This window comes from Centrocercus urophasianus, unplaced genomic scaffold (genome assembly GCF_019232065.1).
Source record: "Centrocercus urophasianus isolate 14NV4802_14NV808 unplaced genomic scaffold, USGS_Curo_1.0 seq_10, whole genome shotgun sequence".
Lineage (NCBI taxonomy): Eukaryota > Metazoa > Chordata > Aves > Galliformes > Phasianidae > Centrocercus > Centrocercus urophasianus.
Window position 1 is genome coordinate 74,163,034 of NW_024884142.1, and position 21,429 is coordinate 74,184,462.

A 21,429-nucleotide genomic window follows, 5' to 3' on the forward strand; every position below is an offset into this window, starting at 1 on the left:
ACAGAATGAACTCACCCCATGACTCTCCCTATTCTTTGTTTTGCGAAGGAAAGCATATCTCTCCTGCCTCTTTGCATGAAGAATTCTTGCATCTTAGGCTCCTGTATTCAGGCAAGTACTGGAAAACAGGCAGCACGGTACCACAAACTAGTATGCAAGCCCAACATATGCCATATATATGCCATTTATAGGTCAGCTGATGTTTAGATACCACCTCCAATTCTTACATATTTCAGAATGATGTGTGTCAAGTCAACCAAGTATTTTTCCAGTCTCTCAGGTACAGAACACATAGATTGTGTAAATCAGGGCTTTCCAAATTAGCTCCCCACATCTCCAACCACAGCTGTACCAGTGGGCTAAATCCCACCTGTCTTCCAAGTAGCACAGGGACCATCAGAAAGCAATTGGCATTAGACCTGCTGGTGACTCAACAGGCAGTGGAAACAAGCCTTGCTAACCTTGTCAGGTTTTTCTATTGCTATTGAAACTTTCAGTAGCTCTTGATAGATGCAAGCACTGATCCCAAGGATCTCAAAATAGTTCCCTTGTCTGGATAACTGCCGAAACAACAACATAACAGGAAACCACTGGGGAGAGGAATAAGAAGATGAGTGCCATGTCTTTAGGGAGATGGAACCTTTAGGTGGAAGCTGGGTCCCAAGGCTTGTTATCAGGCAATTTTTGTCAAACCCCAATAAAGCACTGGGATCCAAGGAGCTCCTGCAGTGGACTCTTCACTTGAGAGTTGCAAAATCCACATTGTTCTTCTCCAGCAGAGGATATGATGGTCAAGCCACCTGTAAGCCCAATTGGTCCATACTGAAAACCATAAAAATTCAGTAACCTACAGAGCAGAATGCATGTACAAATGAATATATCATAATGGCACAAGAACACCTCCCTACCAAGAGGATGCAAAGAGCAGTCTCACTCCCCTTGACACACCAGCCTGCAAAGCTCTCAGATAACCCAAAGAGACAGACAGAGGGTGCTCAGCCCAGAGTTTAATCAGGCATTTTGTTCAGCCAAGTTGCCTGGCACAAGCTTGATTCCCACTTGACAAGCACCAACCCGCAAACCCCCACAACAGGGCCCCCCTCTGTATATTGTGCAAATTGGAATACAAATCAGAGGAAAAAGCTTTCCTCTGTTTGAACAAATTGCTATAGATTCACCCCCGTCTCAGGTCAGAGCCCCCAATGGGAAATATTTTCACTGGCTGACTGCTAATAGACTCTGGAGCAGCCATTGGATCAATACCTGAATAAGAAAATTAGCCAAAGCACACAATCTGATTTTGCCTTGTTTTGAATTACAGCAGGCTTGTGTTTATTTCACTCCCGTTTCCCTCCTTCCCTCTCTAGCACGCTTCCCCAGCCTTGCTCCCTGGTTACCTATCTATCACATCTAGTCAGATTTGTGGGAAAATAATAAAGTACGTGCAGGAAGATGTAATGCCTTTAGAAAAATGTTTACATGCATTAATATTTTCTACTGAAGCTGCAGCACTGCCACTCCCTCAGAGGAGACAGCTCAAGAGCAGCACTAAGATTTGCACATACATACATACCCCCCCACACACACTCTCAAAAAAACCATATGCAAACCATTTAGGGGTTGTGCAAAGCATGAGCATGGACTGGCTACGCACTGCACTCCTTTTAAGAAAACCCAGGAGGTCAGCAGCAAGGTTTTCACATTGGAAATTTAAAAATGACAACAAAAATAATATTAAAACTGGAGCAGAGTTATTTTCTTCAGCTGTTTGTGGCGAGAGATGTGTATCACCACCTGGGCCAAATATCAGATGCATTGAGGGTGAGACAGACATTAGAAGTCTCCTTTCTTCTTTGAAAGACTTCACCAGCAAGCAACCAGTAAAGGGGATGCCTCTCACACCGAGTCAGAGCTGTGTTTTTGACACCAGGACACATAGGCCTTCCCATCTCTCCAGTCCCTTTTCACATGCCTATTCATTCTAATCTGGAAATGGTTCTACAAGAGAGGGAGAGACAGAGGCAAAGAACAGATACTAAGCACGTTAGGAAATAAAAATGCTACCAAGCCAACTGTTCAGATAGGGCACATTGCCCAGATAAAATTCAGTGGGAGTAAAATAAAGCCTACTTCCCACCCTAGCTTTCCATTCTCCATGCCACCTACAATCGTGTCAAATGAAAAGAGAAAGCAAAACCAGATCTTCAGCTTCCTGCTCCAGTATTTCATGCTGTGAAGCAAAGCTGCCAACCAGGCACCCGTGGAGAACTCAAAGTGTAAAGAAACCCTGGGGCATCCAACGTGAGATGAGGTCCCCTTGTCGCATTAGCACACCGCCAGTGTCTTTGAACTAAACAGTCTGAACAGGACCTGAAGTTCCCTTTACAAAGCATTCTGAGAAACCACACGTCTTTCTTCCTACCCAGTCATTTGTTGCTATGCCCCGGGGATGCAACCAGCTCATGCTGACAAGTCGCACAACGCAGGACACCTGCTGGCCACTCCCTGCTTTCCTGTCGAGAAAACTGGAACGGGGTACCTCAATCAACTCGCTGCAGAATGTGTTTGTGTGTATAATACACATAGATGTGTTCCTATGTAATAGGAATATTATATAACTATAAACACACAAAGGATTTTTTCCCTGTTGTATGTGGGCAGCAGGTTTACTGATATTTTGCACCATCTCTAATTCCATGCTTGTTTAATCTTTTTTGTTGTTTTCACAGAAAAATACTAATTATGGCCATTACTGGAGATCAGCTTGGATATTAGGAAAAGCTTCTCAGAGAGAGTGGTGAGGCATTGGAACAGGCTGCCCAGGGAGGCAGAGGAGTCATGACGACTCCAAGAACCACATGGACGTGACACTGAGGGAGATGGTTGGAGGGCATGGTGGGGATAAGGATCTCCAGATCACCTAGTTGAACTTTCCAACATTAATGATCCTATGAGTATGCTGCATATAAAATGGAAAGTGTAGAGATGTCTACCAGTGCATCTCCCATTTCTCTGTTTGTGTTTGTGACAGGCTACACCAGAACTGTGCTGTGCTAATTACAGCAGGGTTAATCAAAGCACTTTAGAAACACAGGAAACTCCCATTAGCCATAAAAAAACCCTTCATCCTCTGGTTTGTCAAACACCAGCAGAGGGGAACAAAGCTCATGGAACCCCTATCCTTAGATATGCTCGAAATGTAGTTGGAGAACAACCCAAGCAACCTGTCTTAATTTTATAGTTGGATCTAACCTCAGGCTTAGCCTTGCTTGCAGCAGACAGCTGGACTAGATTACTCTAGAGGTCCCTTCCAACCAGCAGATCTTTAAGTTATCATTTTTCCTTTAAAAAAAAATTTGGATTTTCTTCTCACTCCTGCATATTGTGCTGATCTTTACTGCTTCCATCTGACTACCATAAAAAAACAGAAATTTCATGTTTCTTGGGCAGTGGCCAGAGAGATCCCAGAACAACACAAAATGTCACAACTTCCCGCAGCCAGGAATTCCAAGGGAATCTAACAGATTATCAGAGATATGAAAGCAGTTCTCCCAAGATGGATGAACAATGGATTTGTTATAATATGTACAACCATACTGCTCATCTAAGACACATCCCTGTAGAGTCTGTGGACATGCATACTCCTTGAGAAGAGCCACCAAGTACTGGAGAGGATGAATAGATCAGCTCTAGAAAGAGACCTGCTCCTGAGAGACTCTACGGTGACCTAGAGATGAGGCTAAACTCATCTCTATTCAGCCTAACCATCTCCAGATGTTGTAGAAGTATTGTAATTCTACACTAATGAGATCCAGCAGTAATGTGTGCTCTAAGCACAGGAGTACCATGAGAGTACAGCATTTTCTTTCCATCTTGGCAAGTATAGCACCTGGAGGGATTCTATCCTGGAACATGGAGAAGTAGCGTTTTTTGGCTTCCTCTCAGTGTCTGCACTGGGCTGATGATCAGTTTGGCCCAACTGGTACTCACACCGGAAAGGGTATCACTCCAGGAGATGCACTAACCCAGAATACACAAGCAGTGGAACATACAGAGCTAGATTTTCTCCTAGAGAGTGATGGGAAGGTAGACAAATTATCTGGGAATCTATCTGCTTCCCCAGGAACCACTCATGCAACCAGAGAAGGCAGGGATGCCCATTTAGCCAAACCTGTTGAAGAGCTGAAAGGCACATTCAAAATGCAAGTTTGGGATAAGAATACAAGAGAAGACAGGTCTTCCTCAGCCTTTGTTTTGTGGAAGTTAAAGATGTTAAGGACAGATTCCACATGCAAGAAGCTACACAGAAGATGAAGATGTTAGCTTCATGAGACATCAGATGTCTCTAAACAGGAAGGAAACCAGAGTGAGGAAGCACCAGGAATCTGAAAAGCAACTTGACAGGAAAAACAAAACAGCCAAAAAGTCACTCTTTCACTTTTGCTCCTAAAATGTAAACAGTGACCATTCAGACCAGAAGAGAAAATGCAAGAGCAGAGAACATTAGTGGGGCTACAGAAGCAGCCTTGGAGGCTGTCAACCCTGCCTCACTTTACATAGTAGAATTACAGAATCATTAAGGTTTGAAAAGACCACTAAGATCATCTGATCCGACAGTCAGGTCTCACATAGCCCCTGAGATACCCAGGAACCGCCCCTTCAATCCCAGCTCGCTGCTGACCTCCAGGTAAGGTTCTCACCACAGTGGGATGATTCATTTAATTTCAAACATGTATGAATAATCATAGTGAGATTAACAGGAAAGAAAGGGGAAAAACTGACACAGCGGAAAAAAGTCCATCTTCTCTGAAGTATTCAGCTGCAGCACCAAAACACATTATGCCTGGATTCTTTTCAGATATTTCTCCTAGAGTAACAAATGTGATGTGTACAGTTGGTAGAAGCAGCCTAGACCCACAGCAACTTCAGAGGCCTGGAGGCAGCTTCCACAGCACACAAAGTGTTCTGAAAATAAAGACTAAAGAAAGAAGCAGAGGCAGGGGAAGAACCTACAGTGCCAAGCAGCCTCATGCCTTCCTGAAAACACTATACCACAGCAACCCACAGAGTGCCAGTCCTGAAGGACTGCCATAAACACCAGAGATGGAAAACAGTTTATTCAGAAATGCTCAAATCCTTCGTGAAAGGGGTTCAGGAAAGTACCTTCTCACCAGCACCATACCTGCAACTTAATCATATGGAAAGATCAAACCAGGCTTCCAGCTGCTATTTGCCATTGGTCCTTTGGCTCTGTATAAAGGCAATGCCAGCGTGATTTCACTGCTGTTTGGTTTTCCCTTGCAACAAATCCTAATGCAGAAGCATGCCAGCATTTGCATTCCAGGAAGCAGGAGAAAAGGGCTTTCTTCTGTTGAAGATCTTTTAATTGCACGCTCATTTTATGTGCAAAAGCATACAGTTAGACTTTCTTTGCAAAGCACTCTCTCACAGAGTCAACATGTGTATTTAAACTAAGCTGATAATGTGTCCTTTCAATATAGCTTTTACTATTCAAACACATATTTTAGGCAAAGTGAATACAGCTAGGATTCTGAAGGTGGAACACCAAGAACCAAGGAAAGCCTGAAGGCAGAGGGAAAGACAGCAGGAACAAAGGAACACAGACTCCCCACTATGAGGCACACATCTCCAAAGCTGAATGATATCCTGAACATTAATTCTATTTATGTCTCTTTCTTTTAGATGCACTTCCCAAGGCCAGCAGAAGAGCTAGGTAAAAACACAGGTGACAAAGACAAGTAAAATGGTCTCAGCCAAGTATAATGCAATTAAGCCATGGAAAGGAAAAATTCCTCCTTTCCCAGAGTGAAGGGTAGAAAAATCTACTCTTGCCAGCTGCTCTCAATTCACTCAGAGACAGCAAGTCACAAGAGTGGTAAGTCTGCAGCCTGTAGGAACGGATACTTTAATATCAGCTACTATAGGAAACAGTCAAAAACTTCAGGAGTAGGAAAGATTGTTTTTTCCCATCATTCCAATATCAACCAATGAAAGCAGAGGCATAACTCACTGAGAGTGGAGCTACAGGTCAAGTATAAGAGTTAGTGCACTCTGGAGTAACCATAAGCACAATCCAAGCCCTTCAGAGTAGTGGGTTTTGAAATCAAACTGTCCAGACACTTTTCAAGACCAGAGAAACCAGAAATTCCTCTAGAGAAACCATCAGATCCAGACAATCCTGACTATAGAGCTTGGCTCTGCAGAAGCATTGCATGCAGTTAGCCCAGGTCCTGAGGCATTGCACTCCATTTGCACAAAGTAAGCATCTTACTGCTTTACAAAGTAGATTCACACATAGGCTTTCCAGCAGCACCTTGCTGTAAGTAGCTCAGTGCTATTTGGGAGTGGAAGCAGCCTGGTAACCACAGCAGCCAACCATCAAAGAAGTGATGCTCACCAATGCATCCAAGTGGAAGCCGCCACACGACTGCAAAAAACTCAATTAAAAACGTAATGCTAATGGGAAAGCAAAAATAAAAAAATAAAGTCATATCCCTAGAAACTTCTGAACTACTAAGATAAGATGCTGCATAGAAACTGAAATTGCTTCTCTGTGGCTTCACTGAAATCACCTTCAAGACATCTGAGGCAAACACACGGCACCACCTCCCACTCACATGGGGAGAAACTAACAGACATGACATCTTGTGTTTTGTTTTAATGTTTGTTGTATTTACTTTAACATACTTGTCTTCCAGCAAAATCTTGAAATAAACTTGGAAAAAGACAACAAAAAAAAAAACAAAAAAAAAACCCCACAAAGACTGACAGAGACAAGTTATTATGTGCACCATTTCAGGCCGGCATTTTCACCAGAGCAACAGCTCATCTACATTCAGCTCCTTTCACTAAGAACTGAAATACCAACTACATGAGTAGTACAGCAGAACCAAAAACCATAGCCAGGATAGATATCAGTAGCTCCTCCAAGATTTTATTTTTCCTTCTAACTTTTGCATTCATAGAGGAGCTCTGAAGAAACACAACCATTCCTCCCAGCCAAGCATTGACAGAGACTGGAGTAAGCTCAGCCATCAGTTCCTCAGACTCCTGCTTAGGCACAGTGGCTGCCTGCTTGTTCCCTCTTGGCTGCATTATTTCCTTCTGGGCTAATGGGTAGAAAGCCATCAATACCAGTGAGGAAAGGAGGTGTGACAAAACATCCAAAAATAAGCCCTTGTTTAACACAATGGAAAGCGCAGCAAAGACAATAGAGCAGCAAGGCCCAAGGCTGCAGCAAGTGAGGATTTGCTCAACTACAACAGCCACAGAAATAAAGGAAAGAAGGTCCTTACCTTCTTCACACAGGTACACAAGGACCTCCAGCAAAACACCCTTATCTTCACAGCCAACTCTTAAATGAGGTCTGGGAAGAGGAGGATCCTGGTTTAACCCCTTCTGGTCACTCAGGTACATTGCATGCACCTGAGCTCCCCTGGGTTGGTCCTGCCTTCCCACCAGGTGCTCAATCACCGGTTCAAGCTGTGACTTAGCATTTCTACTACACCTTATATCAACAAAAATGCAATCAGCCAAATATACTGCAACAACTAATTAGAATGTCTTAAACTAGATCAGTCAACATGGTAAAGAAAAAAAATAAAAATGCAAAATGTTAGTTCAGCAAGAGAGCCTCTTAATCACAAGCCATTGCATCCTGGGATTTGGGCTCCAGCCTCAGTGTTACTACGACTGTTTTCTACAGGCAAAAACAATTCTTCCTCATGAAACTTGAAAAAAATGGTATAGGAATATGGTATAGGAATATAGAATAGGGAATGGTATAGGAACATGCAAGGAGTGCATCTGATTCTCCTGTTTCTTGCAAAGGGGTGCTAAGAGCATCCTGCTTTCCATGGCCCTACAGCTCCAGCTCTCAACCTCTGGGAGATGTATGATCCTATTCCAACACGGTTCCCACCTGTCGAGGACAGTGCTTCTCACTCACTCTTCAATCCCTCATTTCCAACAGCAACAATGTCACTGGTATTACCAGGAGGGCAATGAAAGAGAGAAATATGCTCACTCCTAGAATTTACACACCGTCAACAGCATCAATTTCTTTTCTCTCTTTTTAAATCTAGCAATAGCTAGACACATTTCCTTCTCATTTTCCTGTCTATATGTTCAAGCAGATCATAATACTTTTTAGCACCTTCCTCTGCTTCCTCTTTCTGCAAAGCTTTTATTTAGGCCTAACCAGCAAAGAGCTCACACTGAGGTTTCCTTCCTCCACCTCCTCACTCGCTTCTTCTAAACTTGCCCTGAAATAATCAAGTGCAATTCCTAAATTAAAACGCCATTTACAGTTAGCTGAGCTGGAGCTTTCCCACACGTCTCTGGGTGCTGCTGACCCACGCAACACAAGGAAGACTGCAATGCTGTATTGCGGGGCTCCCCATTTCCCTCCACTGTTCTTTTCTGTGCCTGTACTGCACACCCTGCTAACCCCCGGGAGCCGAGCGATACGCAGCTGATCTGCTGTGTCTTATCGGGTGTCTCTTATCCAAAGCGATCTCCTTAAGCAAGCCATATGCTGCAAACATACTTGGGGATGTCTCCACAATAATCCGAGAAGCAGAACTGTTTGTCAAGTAGCACACGCACTGCTGCTGGCCACTTGGAACTACCATCAGCCACAAGTAGGTACATATGCTCATTGTGATCTGCAAAATGCAGCACGTCAGCTCTGCCAAGGCTTAGCAAATGGCACAGAGAGCTTTGATAACCACCGTTACCTTCGGCTAATTTCTCCTTTTACTTTGCGTTTCAGGCCTGATTACCAAACATGAGCATGCAGCCACCCGCTCCTTCCAATTTGTTGTGATAACACTCGTTCATTTCACCTGGCAGCCCCACATGAAAGATTTATGGTATTAATCATGCACATCATAGTAAACAGCCATTCTCTACCGTCTATTTCCTTTTTCTGCAGGAATAAGGATGAAAGTCCTGATCTGCTGTATCATTCGACTGACCAGAAAACAAGCGGTTATTGTGCTATTCTAACCAAAACCGGAGCTTAGTTTCTATGGGTAACGTCTCAGATGCAGCTCTGTGCTTTGGGAGCTTGACTACCCCATTTGGAAAAAAAACAATTTAAAAACTCAGTGGCAGTTAAATGCAGGGTTCATCTTTGCAGGGAGCTGTTCAAGGAGAGCTTTTTGAGTCAAAATGCAAAATGAAAGATTAATTTTAGACCTGCTGTCCACAGCATTGCTTTCACAACAGCTGAAACGTGGCTCTGGAGCACACACGGGTTGCATTCCCACCTTGTGCAGGCATAGTGTACGTGCACCTCAAGTCAACTGGTTTGCAAAGACATTCCCCTGATCCCACTGTCTCATGACACTGGGAAGCCCCTATTCTCATCCAATATCCAAGCATTTCTCTCCTGTAAAAGCAAGGTGTTGTCTCTCACTGCACCTTAACATGGGGTTCTTCCGGATGTGCAGCAGCTGTCACCACTGCCCTCTTCTGATTCTGTATCCAGAGATAAGAAAGTGTTCTTATTCAGCAGTTCTTTTTAATCACAGATCAAGATTACCCCTTCTCACAAACTTACCTGCAAATTTTATTTGCTCTAAATATAATAGGAAAAACATTTTTTTTCAAAAGAAAAATAAATAATATTAATTCCTTTCAGCCGTTGTCAGCATTTGTGAAACAAGAGTTACAGAATCACAGAATCACAGAATTGTAGGGGTTGGAAGGGACCTCCAGAGATCATCGAGTCCAACCCCCTGCCAAAGCAGGTTCCCTGCAGCAGGTCGCACAGGTAGGCATCCAGGCAGGTCTTGAACATCTCCAGAGAAGGAGACTCCACCACCTCCCTGGGCAGCCTGTTGAAGAGTTGAAGAGTTGAAGATTTCTTTGCTCTATCTTTGCACTTGCAATAAACGTAAGAATGCAAACTTAGCACTAATTAAAAGAACAAAACTTGTTGGAGTATTCAGACATCCCTTCTTCAAAAGCTATGCTCCACTCTGGCATCCAGTCTCACTGCAAGAGCCACAGCTCCAACCTCATTGCCATCACTTCTTCTCTGGCCCAGGTGCCCGGTAGCACACCTATGATATCGTTGCCTGCTTTTTCTCCCCATCCCAAATCGTTCATAGGCAACTCAGTATTATTTATTGTCCTTCCTTGGATGCCATAAAAAAAATCATTTAACCTCCTTCATTAACGAAAGCAGTTTCTATGGTTAAATAATAATAGTCAGAGATCTCTGGACAAGAACCTGTTCTCGGTGGCTTAGAATCATGAAATCATTAAGGTTGGAAAAGATCTCCAAGATCATCTCATCCAACCACCAGCCCATTCCCTCCATGCCCACTGACCATGTCCCTCAGTACCACATCCACACAGTTCTTGAACACCTCCAGAGGTGGTGACTGCACCACCTCCCTGGGCAGCCATTCCAGCACCTCACCACTCCTTCTGAGAAGAAATGTTACCTAATATACAAACTATTCCTTCTTGGGGATGTATTTATCTTGCACCTATCAGTTGCAGGGATTGCACTCAATACCAACTGCACTCTACCAGGTAGAAAAGAATGGTTAAAACTTCAGTGATGGTCAGTTCTCCATTCTGCATAGGATGAATCATCTCCATCTCACTTTCTCTCAGGCAGAGTGGAATGACTATAGGCTGTATACTTCTATATATTATAGTGATGGGAAACCCCTAAACCCACAAGGAACCCTACTTGTGTGCCCCAAGAGGATTTTCATGGTCTAACAGCTGTGGTGTAAATGTTCCAGGACAGCTGAGAGAACACATCAGACATGCACTCGACTGGCAGGGGAGCTCAGCCACCCATCCCCAGCTGAAGTCAAATTACTTTGTGAGCCTCCATTTTTCACATCCTCACTGTTTCTGAGCTGGAATGAACCAGGTACTAAACTTAGCAAGGTACAGTCAGTCTTCACCATGTAATTCTATAAATGACTCTTCCAACATGCAAGGCATCTGTAAGCAAAAGGTGTTTTGCTGTTTCTCAAAGATCAGTGTGAATCACACCTTCATTTTTTCTTTTCATTCCATCATGGAGGGACACAAGAGATGCACAAGATTCCCATCCACATTTATCTTAAAACAATTTATGCCAATTAGTGAAGGACCATTTCTTCCTGAAACAGGAGCAGTAACATCAAGCAGCTCCTCTCACATTAAATGTCCACCTGCGGACATCCTAAAGCCTTCCTCACAGCTTGACTTTAGCTTTCAGTGTTGTGCCAGCTCTTCTTTATGCAACGTGTGCTAATATTTGTTCGGAAATTGCAGTCCTTACTGCACCTCTGCAAATTGCTATCCTCACCATGCCACCGTTTCCATTTACACAAAACCCAGCACAAGTGCCCGCATGCCATTTATCCTACACCATGGCTCACAGCGGAGAGAAGACACAAGCCAACACATCACAGCCAGACAGATTTCTGTTACATCTGTAAGATCGTAGAATTTTTCAAGTTGGAAGGGCCATGTGGTCCAACTCCCCCGCAATGAACAGGGACACCTACAGCTCCAGGTGCTCAGAGCCCCATCCATCCTGACCTTAGGTGTCTCCAGGATGAGGCTTCCACCACCCCTCTGGGCAACCTGTGCCAGTGCCTCATTTCCCTTATTGTAAAAAAATTCTTCCTTATATCCAATCTATATTTTTCCTCTTTTAGTTTGAAATCATTTCCCCTTGTCCTAGCACAACAGATCCTACTAAAGAGTCTACTTCTTCTTTCTCCCGTGGGCAAGGCCAAGCAGAGGAACAGCAGCCAACACCCCATGAGTAACCCACAGCATGGGCAAGAAGAGTGACAGGAAAGAGATAAGCTACAGAGAGCCACCTAGAACCCTGCTGTCAGTGTCCCTGCAGCCCAGCAGAGCAGTGACTTGCTCCCATGACAGAAGTGGTGACCCCCTACCGCCAGGCCACTCCGTCACTTCTCCCTTATTTGCAACTGCTGAAACGTTGAACTGCCTCTGCACTGCTCTTCATGATGAGTACAATGCTAAGAACACAGCGTGCTTCATGGAACAGGCAGAGGGAACATCCTCTACAGAGGAGTTTAAACACGACTAGACTACAAAGCTTACTGTAGATTTTGAATTTACAGTGATAGAAGCATATGCTGTCTAGTTTGGAAAAACAAGCAGAAAATTTAAAGAAATAATCATTTATATTCAGTGGTATTTCAACAGTTCTCTGTTTACTTCTCCCTTCGCTGACCACGGACCAGAGTACTTAGGGATTAAAGATTCTGGTATTAACGATCAGAAGCTGATCTGGGAAACAGTGCAGTCAATGCAGTGGAGCATCAAGATCTCCCAATAAGCAACCACAACACTGAGAAGAGCATGCTGCACTGAGCCACAGCCCCTGAGCCACAGTTTCCCAAGAGCTGAAGCACCACCATCACTGACACCTCAGCTCTGCTCCCTCACAGAGCTGGGAGATACAGGGCAGCAGCCAGAGGTGCATGGTAGCACCAATGAGCTCACTGGGACCCAGGAGAGGCGGTGCTGGCCAGCTAAATGCCATCTAGATGCCTACATGCCATCATTTTTCCTCCTCCGGGGGAAGGCCATCCATGAGGAAGGACCCTTCTGCTCTCATATCTGTTCAGATTCCTTTAACCCTACTTTCCCTCCTCTCTCTCTCTTTTTGTTTTGTTTAAAAAAAAAAAAAAAAAACCCACAGGGGAAAAAACCAACATCCAACATGGATGCCCCATCCCTGGAGTCATTCAAGGCCAGGCTGGATGTGGCTCTGGGCAGCCTGGTCTAGTGGTTGGTGACCCTGCCAATGGCAGTGGGGTTGAAACCACATGATCATTGTGGTCCTTTTCAACCCAGGCCATTCTATGATTCTATGGTTCTACGGTCAACTCATAGTCAAATAGGTGTATGAAGGGAGGAAAAAAAAAAAATAATGAGAGCATGGTTGAAAATCAAATCAGGATTTATGATGCCTGCCCTGGCTTCATTACATGATCTTTTATGGGAAATGGACAACTCCCGGAAAGAAAAAAATAATAAGAGGAAAATAGGATCATCACTGCTTGGATACTGTGTGACAGCATCAGACCCAAAACAAAACCAGACCAACCAAGCCGGCAGGCGGCCAGCGGAGCCGCTTGGGGCCGGGCAGAAGCTCGCACTGCGCTTCCGGAAGCCCGGGTGCCAGCAGCTCTCTGCCCACCCGCTCCCCACGTGTCCGTACGGGCATTTCCCCTATTCCGCTGGGGACGGGACCCCCGCCCTGCCCGCCCCGCCCCGCCCCGCGGCTCCCCCGGCCCCGGGGCGCTGCAACAGCCCCCCCTGCCGGGCAACGGCGGAGCGGCGCGGCCCCGGGCCCAGATGTGCCGCAGCTGGGCTGGAGCCCGAAGGCAGAGCGACTTCCCCCGACAGTAGGGCAGAGCTGGAGCCGATGCTCCGCGTAAAGCCGCGATGTCGGTCTCGGCACTCCGCCTCCAAACAGATCTTGGCCCGGCCGAGCCCTTCTGTGCCTCGACTTTTGTTGAGCCAAGATCAGAGATGTCCCGGTTTCTCTTTCTTGGCCCCTATTCTCTATTTCTTTCCTAGATCTTTAACACCATGTCGGTTTTTAAATTTTTTTAATTTTTTTTTTCTTTTAATCACCATCTCCACGGGGCATCTCACATTTAATTTCTTCTTTTGAGCACTAAGCAGGCGTTTGGCTATAAAAATAAATCTCTGTTGTTCCTCCAGCCCCTTCCCCTCCACAAAAGGCAGATGAAAGCTCTTTTCCTTTCAAAGCAAGCACTCTGGATCCCAGGAGCAGAGAAATCTCACCGCTTAAACATGAGTGTAGAGACACAAAATACACACGCTCCCTTCTCCCCTGGTGCATCCCAGGGTCCTGCACAACAGGGCCCCCTCCTGTCTTCCGCAAGTCTGGGGGATATTGACACATTTTCCCAGCCCGAATTAAAGCCAGCAGGTGGAGCCTGGAGTTTGGGTGGGATCATGGAATTGTTTGAATTGGAAGGAACCCCTAAAGGCCATCCAGCCCTACTCCCCTGCGATGAACAAGGGCACCTAAGGTAGATCAGGTTGCTCAGAGCCTGGTCCAGCCTGGGAAAGGGGCACTTAACCCCACTCCTCAACATTTCCATGAGTTGTAGTTGTGCAGGCAAATTTCTTTGGCATAAATTATAGTTAACGAAGCTAAAGAACACAGTATGGGTTGAGGGAGTGACTGGAAAACCAAGACGTCATCAATCAAGAGCAGAATAACAGTAACTTCAGCCCAAATCTGGGAAAACACTCAGGCTTCTGGCTGGAGGGAAGCCTCACACCATCTCTAGTCTCCAGTCTCTTTGTCTTCTTATTTAAAATAAGAACAGCACTTCCAGCAGCACAGCATCCCTCACTGCCTCTGCTGAATTGCTGTCTGACTGGTAAACCTCCAAGGCTACCCTCAGCTGCTTATAGAGATCTTACTGCATCTTCCACCCCATCTCTTAAAATAATCTGAAATTTATACGTGTAATAATAAATAATAATAATAAAAAAAAGATAAATCCAGTGCAAACCTGACATGGTGATAATTTCAAAAGCTGCGCTGCTCATGTCAAATTATCCAACATCTGTCTTCATGTTCCCACCAAAATTAGCATAGGATGGTGGTTTCTGGTGACACTTATGCTGAAATATTTTGACTCCTACCAGCAAGTTGCAAACAACCTGTCAAAAGGATAATGTCGTTTCTTCAGTGCTGCATATTAAAGTCAATTGAGGGTTTATCAGGTGTGTGAAGCTGCTGACCTGACCTCCAAACACAGGCTCTGGTGGCACAGAAGGGCGAGACTGATACACTGCCTCTGGAGAGTGCCGCAGTGAGGGGAAGCATGAGGTGGACAGACTTAATGCCCCGACCCCACAGGGCTTCTGGAGAAGCATGCAAGCTCTGGACCAGCCCAATCCTTGGGTGTAGCCCTCCAGTTACAAAATACCTGGAACCAAAGGGTACAGCTGAGTCAACAAAGATTTAAAGTATGGACAACAAGGAGAAATGGCTGAGCTCAAAGAAAAGGATGCATATATATACATGCACAGTATATCGTGCACATGTATATGACACAGCTGTATTACAGCCTGGGGGACAGCCATCCCTATCCTCCCGCTCACACACCCCTTTTCCAAGACAGGCCAGCCGAGAGGCAGCAGCCAGACAGCCCCACTGCTGCCTTACCCAGCGACCTGCTGCCCCATCTCAGAGTGCATGGGAGGCATGAGGCTAACACCAAGGAAGCTGAGAGCTCCTTGCCTAGCAGTGACCGGCAGCAGGGGACAGGGATGGTCTGGGACAGCAGGCTCCAGGTGACATTAATGTCTGTTCCCCCAGAACAAGCAGCAAAGACACACGTGTGGGCTGAAACATCCAGCTCAGGCGATGCTGCGCTCAGAGCTCCAGGAAGGCCTGGTGGGAGCTATTCTGAAGGATTCTTCATGCACCCTTCAGCAGGTGAGTTACAGCAGGCAGGGGCAGAGCACCCCGCTCTCTTTTGCCCTAGTGTTGCTCAGCCAGGCTGTGCTGGCTGCTGGGCACCCAGCGATGTTAGCTGTATGCTACACATGCAGGAAGTAAAGCCACAGCCCCGCACACACTGCATCGGAGCTATGCAAGTTCTGAGACAAGTTCGGAGCTGCAAGAGGAGACAAGAGGCACACTCATCCCCTCGGAAGCCCTCCTTTCCTCCCCTTCCACTAACGCTCAGTGTTGAAGCACTGTTAACTTCAAGCATGTGAGAGCAGCAGCCCTTCCCTGCTGTCTCTTCCTCTCTTTCTGCAAACAGTGGCATTTCCCATACATACATCACAGCTCGCACCTCATGCCGACAGCAGCACTAACAGGACAGCACTGTTTGGGAACAGGGCACAGCAAAAGCCTGACAGAAGCTGCCCCTCAGCAGCCTGTGAGCTGCCCTCTGTGCACCAGGCCAGCCCCGTCCTGCTCCAACCAACAAGGCAGGAGAGGTGGAATCAGCTAATGAGAAGAGGGCTTTAGACACTCGTCAGTCATTACAACAAATGCCAATTTGTACAGCAGCCTCTTCGGGTAGCAGCTGACAGCACCTTGACTCCTAATTAAATCGCACCTCCAGTGCCACCGCTCCTTTCCCAGCAGCCCCTTTACACACGCTTTATTTATGCCGTTCCCCTCAATAAAGCTCTCCAACAACTCCGCTCTCTCAGACAGAAGTCTTTTGTGTGCATCCACGTGGGTGTATTATTTAAAGAGTACATCACATGGATACTTTATCTGCTTTAATCTGATTTAATCTTAGCAGATTTACTGAAGCAAAATATATTTATAGACCAAGACACACCCCTCTCCACGTCCCCATCGGTGTAAAACACTCAAAAGGAGAAAAATGGACCTGAGACACGATACCTGAGTTCCCAAAATTGCCACAGTCAGAGCTTTGCTCACAACACAGCACAGCCAATGGCAGCCAGCCCGGAGCTCTGGTGGGAGGCACGCATTTAGGGCACAAAGAGCAGAGGGGCAGCAGCACCACTCCCTAATCCCGCTTTAGCTGTCCTGGCAGTGGTTGGGGCTGCTCCCAGCCTCAGAGATAGATGGAAACATGGGGAGGGGGGGAGCAGGAAAGGGGGCGGATTCCTCCTTTGTGCAGCTACGGACGAGAACAGACAGAAGTACCCATTTTGACTCAAAGTGATGATGCTCATCTCGGCACCAGTCTATCTGAGTTTTATTTGCAAGCAGCTTCTCCGTTCTCTTTCTGAGAGAAGAAGACAAAGCCATGAGTAAGTTGTTCTGGAGATGTAACTCGGCAACAACTCCAACAAATGCAGGTTTACTGTGCTTATGAACACACAGCCTCCTCAGGCACAGTTAAGCAGGAGCAGGTGTATGCTCGGTCCCTCTCACTGAGAGGCCGCTCTGACACCCAGCAGCAAACACATTGAAACAAAATCAAGAAAGTTCAGCTGGGAGCGCTCTGCCTGCTTAAAGGATCAAACAGCCCACCCAGATCAGGCTTCTGTACCACAATCCCACTCCACTCTTCATTTCCCTGCAATTTTGCTCCGGACTTACAAACTGGGAGGATGAAAGAGAGGGAAAAAAAAAAGAAAAAAAAAAAAAAAAAAAAAGGAAGCAATCCACCCTTTATTTAAGATGGTTATTTTACAAACCAGACCTACGCTCAAATTAACATCCCGGCCCTCAAGGAGAAAGAAGGAATTGTGTCCATTGAAGAAATACATCATTAAAAAGTGACCTACAAAGACATACCCATAGTCAGTGAGACTGAACCAAGCTCTGCCAGGGCTCACACAAGGAACTGCTAAAAGGGGGAGGAGGGGGCTGGCTGCTCTCACTGGGGTCTCTCTTCAGCGCGTAGAGAGCCGGGCTTGTTAGAGGCAGCGCCGTGCCTCCCAGAAGGACTTTACAGCAGCGCACAACTGAGTTGTAAGCCAAAATAAAGCCGGCTTGTTGTGAGAGGCAAGGCTTGTGGGTTGCTTTTCTTCATTTTTTTTTTTTTTCCCAGTGTATTGGAAATGCAGAGCTTGTACAGCGAGAACTGAGAGAGGGCCGGGAGAGGGGAAGGGGCGGGGAGAGGGCCGGGGTGCGCAGCCCGGCTGTCCCCCAGGGCTAGCACTCGGCAGGGATTCGGGTGCGCTGCCCCGGGAGGCTGAGGGGCTGCAGGATCTCGGGTTTTGCCACACAGACCACCAACGAGGGGAGAAAATAAGCACCACCGCTGTCCAAACAATGATAATAATAAAAATAAGAAATGGAAAAGCTCTCCGTCAGCTCTGCTATCACCACCCCCGCCTCGGGATGAAAACGGGCAGCATCGAAGTTCCATAGGGTGCACAGGCAGCATCACCCCTCGCCTCCCGGGAGCGCGCCGTGGGGATGGCGGGGCTCGGGCCCGGTCCTCCCCTCCGCACCGAAGAAGCGCACTTCGGGGGCGCAGTGTCTCCCGCTCGGGGCGGCCCCACGGCGGCTGGAGAGGTCGGGCCGGGCGGACCCGATCCCTGCGGCAGCGCTCTCCCCGCTCCTCTCGGTGGCAGCGCTTGGGGGCGAGCATCCCGGTGGGCTCGTCAATCCTTGGCGGCCAGAGGTTACGGCGAGGAATTACAAAGTAGCTCCAGGCTCCGGGAGCCCTATTGCTGCATCAATCTCTCCGCTCGAGCTGCGGCGAGCTCCGCCGGCATCATTTACTTTCCGCTGCAGGTGCTTTTTAACTTTGATCCCATCGCAGCCGTCCGCGCCCTCGCCTCCCCCCTCCCTCCCGAGCAGCCGCCGCCGCGTCTCTTACCGTAAACCCCTTGTCCCCTGCTGTACGCCGGCACGAGAGAGAGGAATAAAACACAGATCATCTCCATCTTCAAGGCAGCGCCGGCGAAGAACAGCAGCCAAAGCAGCCCTGGCAGCATCCGGCGGGGGAGCGGGCGAGAGCCTCCCGGAACGCCGCCCCATGCGCCCGCTCCGCCGGGCACCGGCGCCCCTCGGGCGGAGGAAAGGACCCCCCACTCCCCCCCCAACGAGGCCGCCGGGAAGGAATTTAAAAACAACAGCAAAAAAGGGGATGAAAAATAAAACAAAAAGGAGAGAGAGAAGAGAACGAGGGAAGGCAGCGGGGAGGGCTGGAAAGCGGAGCGCTGCTTCTCTCTTTCCCTTGCCAGGTTGCTCGGGGATGTCCAGGAAAACGATGCCCAGAGCACGGGAGAGGCCGATCCGGAGGGGCAGAGCAGAAGCAGGAGCCGGGCCGGCCCAGCGCCGTTCCCAGAAAGGGGATTCCTTTGTTCAGCCGCCGGAGTCACGGGCTGCCCCGAGTGCTGCCAACTGGGGCCAACTTGGGAGAGCCTCGCCCGCCCTCCTCCCGACGAGGCTCTGGCCGCAGCCCCAGGAGCGAACGGGGGGAAGAGGAGGTGGAGGGAAAAAAGGAGGGGGAGCAAAGAGGGGGGGCTAGGAGCCAGCTGCTGAAAGAGGGAGGGAGGGATAGGTATTGTCTTCTCCAAATCTTCTGGGGAGGGGATTGTTGTAATTAATCAAATCCAGGAAGGGTTGGTTGTTTTGTTTATTTTTTCCTTTTTTTTTTCCTCTTTTTTTTTTTATTTTATTTTTTTTAAAGCGTCTCCTAAGAGCTCTCCCAGCTGTACAGCATCTCCCCAGCCAGCCTGAAGGGAACAGCGGGCGAGGAGCAGCCCCACCGCACACCCCGCGGCTCAGCCCGGCTTTCCCCGCCGCCTCCTTCTCCCTTCCAAACTTTCCCCGATGTTGCGAGCTGGATTCTGCCGGGTGCTTCCTCTCCTCCACGCACCGCGCAGACGATTTGCAGCTGCCGAAGGCTCTGAGCCGCTCCCCTCGACGGCTGCCGCGGGGGCTGCAGCTGAAAGGGAACCGCCGCCGAGGATGGTCACGGAGTCGGAAGAAGTTGATTTGCTCCCGCCAGCCGCCGGTGAGCGCCCGCACAAAGTTGCCCGTAGCAGCTCCGGGCGCTCCGCTGCGCTCCGCCAACCCCCGACGGTGCGTCCGGGGGCAGCGCGCCCCGGGCTCGGCTCGGCTCACCCCTCCCCGCCCGCTGGCTCTGTCGAACGTGCCGTCTTTTCCTTCCCTTCGGCTTTCCAGGTTTTCCCCCTCCTCTCTTCACCATTTCATTCCCTTACGGTTATGGAGAAGGGAAAAAAAAAAAAAAAAAAAAAAAAAAGGGAGCCAATTAAAGCGGCCGCGCTCGGCGGAGCCCTGCCTCCTCCCCAATTCTCCGAGCCTCCCCCCGGCCCAGCCCAATTACGGGCAGCGCCGCAGGGCTATGGGAAAAGGGGCTCACTCCGGGCTCAGGAATCAGCAGCCAGCCCGCGGTTCACCCCTCCCCATCCTCAGGATCCCCCCGGCAAGGTCGGCTTATCCCGGGGCTGGGGGAGGCGGGGAGATAGAGCAGGGTGCTGCGAAGTTTTTGCCCCCCTCCAGGCGGGTTGCGGGGCTCCCCTGCGCTCGGGGTGGGGAGAGCCCGGCGGGGCGGGGGCTGCCCGACCGCAGCAGGTCGGTTCCGGAACACTGCTCTGGTCTTCCCCCCCACCACGCACACGCCGCGGTCACGCGTGGGCCGGGCTCGGGGCGCTGCTGGCTCCGCATCGCCGCGGGGAGGGACAGCCCCGGAGATATCCGCTCACCGTGCGACCGTGACGCCTCCTGGATAAAAATGTAATTAAAGAAGAAGAATGTAGAGGTGCGGCTCGAGAAGCGGGCTGGTTGGTAATTCACGCTCTAACAAACAAGCGGTTAATAGATATCGCCGCTAATTAAGTGGTTATTCCTATTGTAAGTGGTGTTCAGCGGGAGGGAAACAGCGCTGGGGATGGGGCAGCGGCACTGCGAGCAGCGGCACGGGGCTCCCCCCGGACCCATCTCGGCTTTTGTTTTCCCTATAACCAATCTAAGGGAACATATGAGACGCTCCAAGGTGTCCTTTCCAAAGATGATGACAGGGAGCAGGACGCTTATGAGTTGTCTGATGTGAACAATTATTTTTCCTTTTAGTACTGTGATTTCAGTCAGCCCTTCATTGAGGACGATTTCTTCCCATCCTTCCCCCGGTGGGTGGTGGCAGTGTGGATGAAGGGCGTGTGGGTAGGAGGAGAGGCAGCAACGGGCGCAGCCCTTTGCACGGACAGGGACAGGAGCTGGCAGCGATGGGACAAAGCAGGGCTGCCTGCGTCTGCACAAAGCAGGCTGAAAGCAGCACAGGAAACAAAGCCAGAAGATGTTTGCAGAGCCGTGGCAATAAAAAGAAAATCAGTGAGATGCGAATCCTGTTTTTTCTACTCTTAATTTTGTGATATTTATGGGGCGCTTTGTAGCCTTTCTAGTACTTTTTTTTTTTTTTTTTCTTTCTGGGATTCTCATTTGGTTATGAAGTGATGCCTCAGAGTTTGCATGACTATGAATTTCAGATCTACATAATGAGTTTTATAAAAAAGAATCCCAAAAATGTGTTCTTCGCACCCATTTCTTGTGTTAACTTTCAATGCACATGCTCATGTTTTACTGGCACAAAGGCTTGTGGAAATTGAATTTCAAAGTAAAGTGCCCAAGTATGTGAAACAACCCAGTTTCCTCTAAGCAAATAAAAGCATGTGTGCCACAGTTACCTTTGAACATGTTCAGTTAGGGAACGGTTAAGAAATAAGTATATAAATGTGAGCAGGCCATTAAATTGAACGGTAAATAGAATCATTGAACGGTTTGGGTTGGAAGAGACCTCAAAGCCCACCCAGCCCCAACCCCTGCTGTGGGCAGGGCTGTCATCACCAGCTCAGCTGCCCAGGGCCACATCCAGCCTGGCCTTGAGTGCCTCCAGGGATGGGGCACCCACAGCTTCTATGGGCAGCTGTGCCAGCGCCTCA

The 21,429-nt window shown here is 48.2% G+C and overlaps 1 protein-coding gene across 1 annotated transcript in view; it reads right to left on the minus strand.

Annotated features, from left to right (window-relative positions):
* The window catches only part of MDGA1 (MAM domain containing glycosylphosphatidylinositol anchor 1), a 126,065-nt gene extending 107,606 nt beyond the window's left edge, over positions 1-18,459 (minus strand). The window contains exon 1 of the mRNA XM_042821995.1: positions 18,342-18,459. Within this exon, the coding sequence (XP_042677929.1) occupies positions 18,342-18,459 (118 nt within the window). The remainder of the gene's footprint in view (positions 1-18,341) is intronic.
* Positions 18,460-21,429: the final 2,970 nt, after the last annotated feature.